Below are 13277 nucleotides of genomic sequence, written 5' to 3'. Positions count from 1 at the left end.
TAAAGAGCCTTGTGGCACCCTCCGGGCAGTGGGGGACATTTAGCGGTGCACAGATTCCGACGCTGACACATTTCCCTTCTCCCGACCCCAGCGCGTCCCGCAGCGCCGCGGCCCTCGGCCGCTCGGGGCGGCGTTCCCGCGCTCCGCGCCCCGCCCCGCTCGATGCGCTCGGCGCTGGAGCGGCGCTGCCTGCCGGGGGCGGGGCGGTGCCAAGATGGCGGCGGCGATGGCGGCGGTGGCGGGCGGTGCGTGAGAGCTCCCGCGGCCCCCCGGCCCCGGCGGGATGTGCGAGACCTACTCCCGCTGGCTGCTGCGGGTGTCGGTGGCGCAGATCTGCCAGGCCCTCGGCTGGGACTCCGTGCAGGTCTCGGCCTGCGACCTGCTCACCGACGTGCTGCAGCGGTACCTGCAGGGGCTGGGCCGGGGCTGCCACCGCTACTGCGAGCTCTGTGAGTGCGGGCTGGGGCTGGGCCGGGGGGGATGCGGCTGGACACGGCCCTCGGAGGCCACTGTGAGTGGCCCTGCTTGAGCAGGGTCCGGGCTGAGTGAGCTCCGTGAGCCCTGCCAGTCTCGGCCATCCCGCCAAGGAAACAGCGCTGAGCACTGCTGGGGCAGGGCAGGAGCGCGGGGTGGTGGGATCTGGGCAGGGCAGCAGGGCACGGAGAGGTGGTTTGGGACACTGCTGGGGTCTGGGGGTCAGGGCAGGACGGCACGGAGAGGTGGGATTTGGGTAGTGCTAGGGTCTGGGCGGCAGTGCAGGAGAGTATGGGGAGGTGTGATTTGGGGAGAGCAGGAGAACACAGGTGATTTGCGGAGGGGTCTGGGGGACAGGGCAGGAGGGCACGGGGTGGGTTTGGGCAGGGCAAGGGTCTGGGGGACAGGGCAGGAGGGCACAGGGAGGTGAGTTTGGGCAGCGCTGGGGGCTCTGGGAGTGGGGAAAGGCTGTGGGGGAGCATTGTGGAGGTGTGGGGAGGGCAGCTGGAAGCTGCTGCTGGTCGGGCAGTGCCAGGAGCTGGGGATGCTTGGCAGGGGAGGGTCATGGGGGTGTGGTCATTTGGGCAGGGCAGAAGAGTGCGGGGAGGTGGGATTTGGGCAGTGCTGAGGTCTTGGGTCAGTGAGTGCGAGGTGTGGGTTTGGGGAAGATCAGCCCATGGGCTGGGGGCTCTGGGAAGGGGAGCGGGGCCGTGGGGCAGTGCACAGGACTGGGAGGATGGGGAGGGAAGCCGTGGGGCAGTGCTGGGGCAGGGGGGTCCTGGTGCCAGGGAGGAGTGTGGGGCAGTGGGTCTGGGTATGGGTGAGGAGTTGGGACTGTGGGGCTGGAGTTGGAGAAAAGGAGGCTCTATGGCAGTGGGTCTGGGATGTGGGGACATGGGGGTGCTGTCCCACTCTCTCTGGCTACAGCACGCAGGGTGCTGGGGAGGGGGAGACACGAGTATGGGAGGGGAAGAGGGGAGTGTTGGCCCCATTGCTGGGATGTTCTGAATCTGGGAGGAGATTGAACTGGAAGGAGAAGGGGCAGCCAGCCTCTTTTCCTGGTGGGATGTGTACATGGGAGGATTTGGTGCTGTGTTGTCGTGGCTCATCTTTGGGTCATCTTTTGTGCCTGGGGCCAGTGCTGAGGGGGCTGTAGGGGCCCAGTGCAGGTGGAGATGTGTGTGGGGTTTCCTATTCTGGCCCAAGGGGAAGTGCCAAGAGGATGGAGGGTGCAAGGCTTGGACTCCCTCCTGCATGGGGAGGGAGTGGTGTGCCTGGAAGTCCTGTTGCTGGGGTGCTCTGGGAATGTTTGTGTAGAGGGGGGAAGCAGTGGTACTGTGGGACTGGGAACATGTGTGTGGTGAATGTGGGAAGGCAGGGATGCCCTAACGTGTTTTGGGGGAAGTGGAGCTGTAGTGCACAGGATGTGGGAGTGTGGCAGGGCTGCACACTGGAACTGTGGAGTGCAGAAGGGGTGGGTTGGGGCTGGGGATAATTTAGTGCACGTGGCATGAGGTATGGGTGTCCTCGTGTGGAGGCAGAGGAAGAGATTTGGCTGCATGTGGAGGGACTGGACATAGCCAATGCTGCCATTGAGGTTGTACAGAAGGAGCTGGAAATGATGGTGGGGGAGCAGGATGCCCAGGGCCTCACTGGATTTGGAGTGAGGTGGTGTTGGGGTGGGAGCATGGAAAGGCTGAGTTTACAGCAAGTGGGAGAAGAGAAGGAGGAGAGGCCTGGGAATCAGTGCCAAGGACTGCTGTCTGGGTCACACAGGAGCGTGGAATATGGGGGTTGATGGGGCTGGGAAGGGAGCACCACTGCTGGGTCTGCGTGTGTGGCAGAGGATGCAGTTGTGTGTCCTTTGGGATTGTGAGTGTCCCTGCAGAGCCTGCAGTGGAGCTGCTGAGAGGTTGGATGTCCTGCTGGTACCTGCAGAACATGGGGGGTTGGAGGGTGGGATGCCCAGTTGCTTGCTTGGTCAGTAATGCTGCCAGTGGGGCTGAGAGGGTGGTAGGCGTGTGCTGGGTCTGGGAATGTCAGGAAGGGGTGGGGAGGTGACAATCTGCAGGGAGAGGGAGGCTGTCAGGGTCACTGCCGGCTCTAAACACAGGAAATGTGGGGAATGAGGAGCAAGGCTCAGGCTGTGGGTGTGGTTAGAGGGTCATGGGTCTGTGTGTGGAGCCTTTGCTGCCCTACATGTGGGGCAGGGAGGGTGTCATGTGGCAGAGATTTGTGTGCACAGATGGGGCTGCCAGTGCTCCTGCTGCATCTGTGAGTAATAGGAAGGAGATGAAGGGGGATCTCCATAGTGGAGGGACTTTGGGGAGCAGGGGTACTCTGGAGAGGTGGATGTAGGCTGTATGCCTGGGACAACAGGGCTGCTTGTGCCTGCTGTGCCAGGAGGGACATGTCCCCCCTTCCTCTGGCATGCTGGAGAGCTGTGGCATTGTAGGCAACTGCTGCTCCATGTGTGCTGGGAGAGTCCTGGAGGGCCCCTGGGGCAGAGGTCAGAGCATTTGGGTCTGGCAGGGGTTGGAGCTGGGATGGATAATTGATTGCCTGAAGTCCAGGGTAGGGAGAAGGTGACTTGTGGTGGATTTGAGGGTTACTGTAGCCACCACCAGTTCAGAGAATATGCTGGGACCTGCAGGAGGTTGCTGGAGAGGTAACAGGGGTGGGAGCCCTGAAATGCACCACTGGGAATGTTTGCCAGTACTTGTGTCCAAGCTGTGGGAACTGTGCTAATGAGGTGTCAGCCACAGGTTGAGAGGAACATCAGAGGCATGTTGCTGTCAGCTGGTGCTGGATTGGATGCAGCATCAAGATCCAAGGAACTGTGAGGGCTGGGTGTGTTGGATTCCTCTGCAGGGGTGAATTTGGAGGGTGTGCAGAGGATGGGAAGCACGCTGTGAGTGGCTTGGTCAGGAGAGGAGTAACCACAACCTGGAAGTGCTGCTGCTGGATGTTGTGCTCCTTCTCTGAAGAAGGGAAGAGAAGTTCTCACTGCTGCAGGGATCCCTTGTGAAGCAAAGTGATGAGCTGAGTGTACCTGCTCCTGGCTCTGCTTCATCATTTCAGGAATAATTGAGTTCAAGTCTGACAGTGCCAGTGTAACCAAGCTTAGGAATAACTGTGTGCTGCAAAGTGGATTTCTCAGGTTGAATAGGTTTACTTGTACAACTTTCCCCAGGTTTGAGAGCAAGTTAGTCTAGAAATGGGACTGTGCAATATTAACCCATATATCCCAGCAGCACAAATGCAGCTCTGAAGTTTGTATCCCTATCCACAAAGAAATTATCTTTAAAGTGATTAAAGGAGACAACAGAGAGGGTTTAGGAGGTAGGAGTTTTGAGGTGAAAAAGAAGCTCACCTAGGTTTGGCCTCAGTTGTCCTTTCATAGGGTTGTTACAAATTCTGGGGAAGATGCTTGTGCTGCAGTGTTTCTAAGACTGGGAGGAAAAGACATAGAGATGATGCAAATAAAATTTTTGGTGCTGAGAACTGGAGTTTGTAGAGTTCAGCCATACCTCTTTGGCTTTGGGTTTGCTTACTGAAAGTGGCGAAAGGCATTTGTCCCCTCTATGAATGGGGAAGGAAGTACCACAAGTATCACAGTCTTTTTGTTTGGTGTTTTTTTGTGTTTTTTTTTTTTTTTTCTTTGAGGAGAAGGGGAATATGCTGTATTTGTGCCAGTGATGTGCTATTTTTTGTATAATGTCTCTTAAAATGATCCTTGTATTTCTTTCTTTATAAAGGTTTGTAAAAGAACATCTTAATACTGAGCTGACATCTCCCTGCAATTTCAGAATTGTTTCCTTTTGCTCCTGAAATAAGTTACTGTACGAACCCATCTCTGGATGAATGAGCTTAATTCTGCCATGGTTTTGCATAAGTAGAATTAATTAAATTCCAATTGTAGCATCTTCATTGTCAGGGCGTTATCTCTGAGTCAGACCAGTGGGGTTTGAGTTAGCAGGGCTGTCAGCTGAGGGACATAATCTTTGTGTTCCAAACTGAATGGATTTACTCTGACGTAGTTGAGACACCGTGGTATCGCTGTGAAAAGCCTGTCATCGCTGCTCACGTGTCCTCTCACTTGCAGAAGAAAATTATGGCTCTCCCAGCTGGGTTAGATCTTTGTTCCAGCTGTTACATCCCATTAGGAGAGCTACATTCAAGATTTTCATTACTTTTCTGCTGTTGTTTCTTTGCATTTGCAGTAGCTGTAGTTGATGGGAGCTTCTGTGGCTGCAAAGAGAAGGCAAAAGGATTTGCAAAGTGGGTTTGAGATGTGTTTGATGCCGTGAAATGCTTCTGAATGATGTGTTGGGGGGTGGAGGAGAGGCTGAACTTACAGGGAGAAAATCAGGGTTTTCCTCTTAAAGTACACCATATTATGCTGCTCAAATTTGTGGAAAGCTTGTCAAAGGAACACCATTCAATATGCTGTGAGCTGTTTTATCCTAAAATTTAAATTAAATATTTGAAAACCAGTGTTGGAGTATGTAATTAAGGTATCAGGCTACAAAACAAACTGATGTGGAGTGGTTTCTGAGAGCAGAGTTCTGCGTTGTTGGTTTTAAGCAGAGGTGAAAAGGGAAAGGCTTCCCGTTAGGTGCCACTTTGTTTTGCCCTCCTGTTTCACATGGTTTGATAGAGGGGTGGCAGAGCTGGTGCTTTGAGTTATCTGCTCTGGATTGTATAGGTTGGGGTTTTTTTTATACTGGGGAGCTGCCCATGAGGACAGATCAGAATCTGCTTTGTTTGCCATGAATTTAGCTAATGTAGCTTGAGTAGTGGGTTGTAGACATGCAGAATATGTCATGTTTTACCTCTTAACACATCCAGTGAGGGAGTTCAGTTTCCAGTGTATTTATGTGAGTGGTGCAGTTCATGGGAGGGATGAGGAGGGGAGCTGTTGCTCACACCTCCTAAAGTCTCTTTTTTGTGGTACATTGCTCTAAAAACCAGTCAGATAGAAGCTATTTAACTTCCAGCACTGAGGGCACCTGGGCATATTTCAACAGGACAAATTTAGATTACCTGCTGCTCCATCTAGAAGTGTAACAAGCTGGATAATTAACTTTTTGAATTTAGAGGTGTATTTTCCTTTGCTTTCCTTCCATTTTCAGTGTTGATCTTATATGCTGTGATTTTTTTTTCCTCCCAAAATTTGCTAACAGTTAGGAAATAAAGTTTAAAAGTTGGTATTTGGTTTCATATTGTTTGACTACGTTTTTGAAGATTATTTTTATGCAAACACAGAATTGTAGAATATCTCAAGTTGGAAGGGACCCACATGGATCATTGAGTCCAAGTCCCTATTCCTTGCAGGACTACATACTAATTATATATACATATAAAAATATTAATGACTTTATTGAAATTGGTATTATTAATGCAGCTGCATTTTTGTTGAAAGGCAGGTTCTGATCTGGGGAGCATAGTATTATAACTGGAAGGAAAAATTACTGATATTGCAAAATGTTTTCCAAGGCAAAACTGGCTCCAAAATTGCTCCAAGGTCTGCACAGTCTCCTGTAAACTTCATTATGACAAAGGGAGAATGCAAACAGCAGACCAGTATTTTCGTTGGTAATTACCACAGAGGAGAGAATTCTCCTGGCATCAGCCAATTTTTTATTTCTTTATAATGTCAAATTTACCTCGTATGTTTTCTTTGGTTTTGTTCTTTTTTTTAGTTACTTCATTCTTACCACTATACAGAAATAATCTCTATGAAAGGATTAGATTGTTGGTGATCAGTTTAAATGAGATGATTCTCTCTGCTGGTCCTTGAAGGATTTTGTAGCAAGGATCTATCCTGGGCCTGCAACATTCATTATAAGTGTGCATTTTATGTCCTGATAATCTTAAATATTGATGCTTTTAAGCTAATTAACTTCTTACTGGCTACTAATATAAAGAAGGACAATGTGGTTTTTTTGCTTGACGTTTCTGAAGTTACTGGGAGGAGGAGCAGACTCTGACCACCAATAGCAAGAAGATGCTTTTGCCTGACTGGTAACTACATTTATTGGACCCTTTTTTCCCCACTTAAGTGCATTTAAGTAAGGCATCTAAACTTATTAAATAACCTATTGTGCATGCTTATGACTTTGCTGGATAGAAGCTGTGTTGTCTCTATGAAACAGTTATCCTGGAGTAACTTGGTGTGACGTGCTGGAGCACAAGGAATTTGTGATAGAGCCTGTAATTAAAATACCAAGGAGCTATACCTAATAATTTGCTGGTTAAAATAAAATCTAAAAAAAATCTCTTTTACAGCAGCCGTGAGGGAGAATGCTGAGCTATTAATAACATGTGTGCATGTTGCATGGGTGGTGACTCATTAATTTTTCTCAGTATATTTATTACAGAACTGTAGTTGCTTCCTTTAAGAAACCTGGCATGAAACTAAAAGCTCTTCTGTTCTGTACTTACTTGCCTGTTAAATTTTCACTCATTCATACAAACTTTGGGCCAGGAAGGAGGAGATGGAGGGGGTGAGTTTGACAAAATGAAATCAGCTATTCCTGAGACAGAATTTAAGGCAAGACAGTTCCCTAACTGCCACAGAGCCCCTCACAGTGCCTTTGGATGACATAAGCACTGGCCAGGCTGTTTGCTGGAGGTGTTCTTGTGACTTTTGCAAAAATAACTCAGCTTTAGGAGCTTCTAAAAATTCCTTTTCCCCACAGCCCAAACCCTTGTTTGTAGGGGAGATTAGTGCTCCATCCTCATTCTGTTTGATTAGGTTTTCCTTGTAGATGGGTTGGTGATGCTGAGCAGTGGGACTGAGGGCTGGATAACTTTCCACACAAATACTCTGCTCTGCCTGGATTCTCCTTGCCCATCACTTCAGTCCAGTACTTTTTTGGGATGCAATTCCATGTGCAGATTCCTCCTCACCTGGTGCTCATTCTCATACCCAGGGAAGCTGAGAGTATCTTAGCTGCATGGGCTTTCCCACAGGTTTCTGGTGAGCTGTTTTGAGACCAAATGGTCTTAATTTAGCTCTGCTGCTGGCACAGCTTTACCACTTTTGGAGCACAATTCCCATTCAGGGAGATAGTGCAGCTTAAAATCTTGTGAGAAAGGTATTTTCCTAGTTCACTGTTCATGGGGCATAAGGAGGAGAGTTGTAACTTCCTGGATAAACTATTTCCACCTCCTTCCTTCTCATTCCCTGAACAACGATAGTATTTAAAATGTTGTGGTATAAAGAACAGCAGAGACTGGAAACCAAAGCTCTGTAAGTGTCTGTGATCTGGCACTGACTTGCTGTGTGACATTAGATTAATTATTTCACTGGAAGGCTTCAGCATCTGAATTTTTAAACTGAGGATAGCACAGATATGTGAAGAATATTGAGATAAATTCAGTATGCACAGATTAAACTTCTTTTCTTGGCATCATTTGCTCACAGAAAAAAGACTAAATGAAACACCAGGAGAGAGTGTGTTACATGTTTGTCAGCATTCCCTTTCATGTGTCTGGCTTCTGCTGTTTTACTGATTTTTTTTATTAAGCCAGAGAAAGAAGAGAAATGCTAAACTGTTGAAATAAAAATGTAAAGTCTTTATTTGATGAATAACCTGGAAATACATTTAATGTATTTTTATGCTGTGATAATTTCCAGTCGATAACTGGTTTGATTTTAAATACAGATATGAATACAGACCTGAAAGTTTTTTCAAACACTTTTATCACTGAGGACACTCTCTTGAAAAGAAGGGTTAACGGCTCCATCCTTTCATCCCTCTGACAGTTGCAGGTTTAAACATTATTTTTAACTTTCAATCAAACTTTAAATTTGGCATTGTCTCTTTGGAGGCAAATGTCAAAGCTCTGGGAAAATTGAATCTTCTTTGGGGTTTTTTTGGTCACCTTTTGAACCCACTTTCTAATACACATAATTGTTTTATGATACAGTTGTTAAATATTTCCATGCTTCAGTTACACTTAGTAGCTGCTTCTCTGCCACGTGTTCTTAAAAAGCACTTGTAGAAATAATTCCTTTTTAGCATTTATCACTTGCTAATCATGTCAGCACACTTTTCTGGACATTAAAAAGATCATGTGCAGATCTAGGAAAGACTTAGAAAGTTTTCCCCAAGTTTTTCTTTTCAGCTCTCTGTCAAACTTGTACCTGTTAAATCTTGACAGCTTAGAAAATGCTTCAGTGAGTTCACAGGTAGCTTCATAGCCTGCAGAGCAACTAAAAGCAGCAACACAAAACTTCTTAGTGGTGTCAATTACCTGAATTTAATTTTTTAAGCATAAAGCACACTTTTTCCCCCCCCCTAAGTATAAGGCTTTCATAACTACTCTGAAGTGGTGATATCCTTACGTAATTATGTGCATGCAAGCCTGGATTTTGCAAAGCAGACTGGTATTGCACTTATACAAACACGGGTATTACACAAACACAAACTGCGAGGTGCTTCTCACCCTGCAGAGTTCACATTCCAAATACAGGAGGGTAAAACTGGCAGTAACTTGGTCTGATCTCCCTTTTAGCTGTGGAAAGAATTAAAACACAAGCGAGTCTTGCCCAGAGTCACACAAGAGGCCAGTGTTGGAGAGCTGAGAATCAACCCCATAATCTGAGTATTATCCTTATCTTCACCACAAGACTTAAGAAGGGAAATTCTAGAACAAAATTCTCATTTTCTAAACGTACCTGCAGGCGTGAGTTGGCTGGGGGTTGGAATTCATGCAGTGATGTGAGAACCAGCCCTCTCAGCTGCCTTGGCTTCAAGATAAACCAAGAAGAGATTAGGTTAAAGGACAAACAAAAGAGCATCCCCCCATTCTCTGGAGCCAGGCCTCCACAATAGCCATTGTGTTCCTTCAATAAGCACAGGCTGCTTTTCCATAATTACTTTTTAAAGTAAATCACAGCTTATCATCATATAGGGATGTAATATCTTCATAAGCCAATTCTACAGAATTGTAATAATTCTGTATATCATTTTATTGAATTAAAAATCATGTTTGGGGTTTACAGCATTGTTTTTGGGTTATTGTTGTTATGAAAAGTCAGGAAGAGACTCGAAGTGTTGCCTTGGCTGCCAAAGCCAGGTGCCCAGTTCTCCCTCCGGAGGCCTTTAGAGGGATTTTCCTCTGTCAAGTCAGGGAAACTGAGGTACTTGGACTTCTGCAAGTGTAATTTAAAGCTTTGAGCCAAATTAATTGTATAGCACAAACTGCATCCTCTGTTGGACTGTTTTCTTGGAAATCCTATTAAATAAAGATCCTGCCTGCCTGGCCAGTGAGGTTTCACTGTGCTTTTTGTGAAAAAAGCAATATTTTTGCTGTAGAATCAATCTTAAGTTGCCCCGCAGGAAATCAGTCCCTGAAGTATAGTATAAAATATTGTCTCCTCATCAGACCACTACTTAATATTCCTCTCTTTTATCCAGGAGGTGTAGCTAACCAGTAGATGAAATGGCTCATAGTTTATGAAGCCTGTAGATTTCATCTGGTGGAAAGATAGTTTGTGAAGGTTTTTTATATCAAGAGACTCTTTTTTTTCTTTTCTCTCCGTAAACAACAGTCAGTTAAAAAAAAAAAAAAAAAGAAATTATTCCTTTTCTAGGTTGAGAAATAATGTTTGATCTGTTCCAACTGATAAAGAGCGCTTTCTGCATAAGGGGTCGTGTGGTGTTAATTGACTGTTGCCAGGTAAAGCTGCCTGTTGTTGTTCCCTCGTTTGGGCTTTATTTGCTTCCTGGAGTGCAATTCTTCAGTGGTAGGATTTGAAACAAAGTGATGGCTCAAAGCAAAACCCTTCTGAAAGTAAACCTGGTAGAACTGTGGGGCAGTAAATCCACCTCTCTTACTGGTGATGAGCTGGGGGGCTGTAATCTCAAAGCATCTTCAGGCTGAATTTTTTAACCTGGATTTCTGTGAAAATATTGTTCTCCTGTTGTTTTTTTTTTGTTCCAGATGGCCGCACAGATCCAATTTTGGATGACGTAGGCGATGCCTTCAAGCTTATGGGGGTTAACCTGCACGAGCTGGAAGATTACATACACAATATTGAACCTGTCACTTTTGCACATCAAATCCCTTCGTTCCCTGTCAGCAAGAACAATGTCCTCCAGTTCCCCCAGCTGGGAAGTAAGGATGCAGAAGAGAGGAAGGAGTACATCCCTGATTACCTGCCACCTATTGTCTCCTCTCAAGAAGGTGCGAAATCCATCCTTTGCTTTCACTTTTGGTGTATTTGGGAATTTGTGGGCATCCCCCAGCAGCTCAAGCTGTGCTGCCCTGTGGCTCAGGAAGGGACCGTGGGGTGTAACCAAAGCAGGGTTGCAAAACAGGTAGCAGTGCTGTGGCAGGTTTGTTCTCCACTGTTTTTGCTTTCCTTCCAGATTAACTTGTGCCAAAAATTCAGCATGTTGCTCCATATTTCAATAATGCATTCTAAATTTTAAATTTTCAGATGACAATAGGAATAAGTGCTTAGCATTACCTTTTATGTGTTAGCCTCCCCCTTCTGCATCCTGCAAGAGCTTCTGTAATTTGGTAAAGGTAGAAGAAGGAAGGCTGGTGAGACTGGCACAGCATTTCCTGCTCCTGATAGCTGTTTCTCCTTACTTCTGATAGCTGTTTCTACTTACTTTGCTTTGGTAGCAAATTTCACCAAAAAACCCAAACCCAACCAAACAGAAAAACCTCATTTTCCAATTAAAATGAATTCTGCTTTAAGATATAGGAAGTAAGAGTATTTTAGAGGCATTGTACTGGGTTTTAAGTCTCTTTGCTAACACTGATTAGGGTTTCATCATCACTGTTCCAGTTGCTCCTTCCCTTTCTTGTCCCACAGAGGCAAGGGTTGAGGAAACAGTGAAACCAGCTATACAAGTGCTATGAGATGCAATCGACCTGAAAATTTTAACTGTGGCAGTGGAAAAAGCATACTTGTTTTCTCTATTTTTCAGCTATATGAGACTTGATTGCTTATAAGATAAACCTTTAAGAAACATCACCTAATCTGACTTGCCCTTTGAATAGCAAACAGCACACAACTGTGCTCTGTGTGGAAATAAATATATGTAAGGTCGTGGGTATAAAAATTCCAGACAGAAGAACTTAACTTTCCAAAAGAGTGTAATGAACAGGTGCAACCTGCACAAGATAATTTAGAATTTTGTGGGGACAGAAGGGATATCATGCTCCTTTTTTAAGAAGTAAGGGCTCAAAGTCTGCATGTTGAAATAGGTGTAAAAACTCTGCCCATGTGAAGATGAACATAAGCAAAATCACCTTGTTGGGCAAAGAAATCCATTGCTGGGCTGCTACAAGCGTGGCATGGGGCAGTATTCCAGTGATTTAGCAAGCTGTAGGAAGTGTATGTTCAAGCTTTCTGACATCATGTTCAGCTAAAGATGCAGTTGCTGTGTGCTCCAGTTAGAGCAAGTGAAATTGTGGTCAGGAACAGCTATCTGAGGAGCAGGTACTGGGTTTGGTGTGTTCTGAGCACAAATATGCTCATTCCAGTAATAAGGTAAGGACTTACTCATTCTGGTGAGTATTTCTGAGGCTCTGTAGACTTTTAATTTTCTGTTTCCTTTAGTTGTGTTTTATAGATCAAAGGCATTTCAGTGTTTCTTGCTTTAATACAAGCCAGGAAATGAAACTGCTGTTCAAACAGAAATACTTTCTTAAATTGGTAAGGAGATCCTTACAAGTCTCACCCTTGTGAAGTTTGTTAAAAAATCTAACAATGAACTCTCTCAAACCAGGAAGAGGTAAACAAAATGTAAATATCATATGTGTAGACAGCATATATAAAAGAAGAGTACTGAGGAAGAAGACTTTGGGAAGTGAATGGGGATTTTTAGCTCCCCTGTTCTGGCTGCTTGCTTTAGCCTGATTCTTCAGGAGGTAAACAAACACCATTCTGTCAGAGAAATCTGGCATCTTTGAAGTGTAATATAAGTTGCCCAGCAGTGTTGCAGTTGTTTTGGTTTTTTTTTCCCTGGGAAAATCATATTTTAAAATATGCAAGAAAAGTCAAATCCAGCGAGTCTCAAAGCAGCTGCAGACAAATATCTGAGCGTGGGGAGGGAGAGAGGAGAGTTACAGACTCAGCCTGGCAATACACGACTAACAAAGAGAGGCTAAAAATTGAAATGGGGACAGTTGTGCTCAGTTGTGCTTTTTCTTTTTTTCTATATGTAACTTTTTATACTCTTTCTCTTGCAAGTTAGATCCAGGAGTTAGATTTTAGCAGTCCTTATAAATAATGTATGAATCCTTTTAACACCTGAAGCAAGAAGATATTATTTCCAAAGTTGGATGAGAACCAGGAAAACTTCTGATGCCTAAGGGTAGTGTATCAGAGGACCTATAGACACACACAACTTGAAAAAATGAATAAAATATTTTTAATGGAAATTTAAAGGAAGCATTAAATACAGTTGCTGAATGCAGCTTTGTTATAGTTGATTTAAAATATTTACAGTTGAGAACATTTTAATTTGAATTTAGTGTTTTCTGAAAATGGTGTTTGTACTCTGTGGTTTATTTTTGAAAAGGATGAGGTGGATCATAAAACTTCTGTATATGTTTTGTTGTATATTATTCCAAGTAAAATTTGTAAGAAAAACTTACTTTTGGAGATTAAAGGAATGCATGGTAAAAATACTGAAGAATTGCAGAAGCCATTTAAACACTTTGCAATATTTTATAATGTATAAAAAAAAATGAGGCTGCTCAGATTGTTCAGTCCACAATATTTGAGTTGCTTTGAATAGGCAATAGTTAGAAATCGAGAAGGGCTTTGT

General features: G+C 45.0%; 1 protein-coding gene across 1 annotated transcript in view; it reads left to right on the top strand.

Annotated features, from left to right (window-relative positions):
* Positions 1-208: 208 nt before the first annotated feature.
* Positions 209-13277, top strand: part of TAF3 (TATA-box binding protein associated factor 3) — a 113569-nt gene continuing 100500 nt past the window's right edge. The window contains exons 1-2 of the mRNA XM_053943525.1: positions 209-449; positions 10432-10674. Coding sequence (XP_053799500.1) covers positions 284-449; positions 10432-10674 — 409 coding nt within the window. The 5' untranslated portion in view covers positions 209-283. The remainder of the gene's footprint in view (positions 450-10431; positions 10675-13277) is intronic.

The sequence above is a fragment of the Vidua chalybeata genome, chromosome 5, assembly GCF_026979565.1.
Source record: "Vidua chalybeata isolate OUT-0048 chromosome 5, bVidCha1 merged haplotype, whole genome shotgun sequence".
NCBI classification, from domain to species: Eukaryota; Metazoa; Chordata; class Aves; order Passeriformes; family Viduidae; genus Vidua; species Vidua chalybeata.
This window is presented reverse-complemented; position numbering and strand designations above follow the sequence as displayed.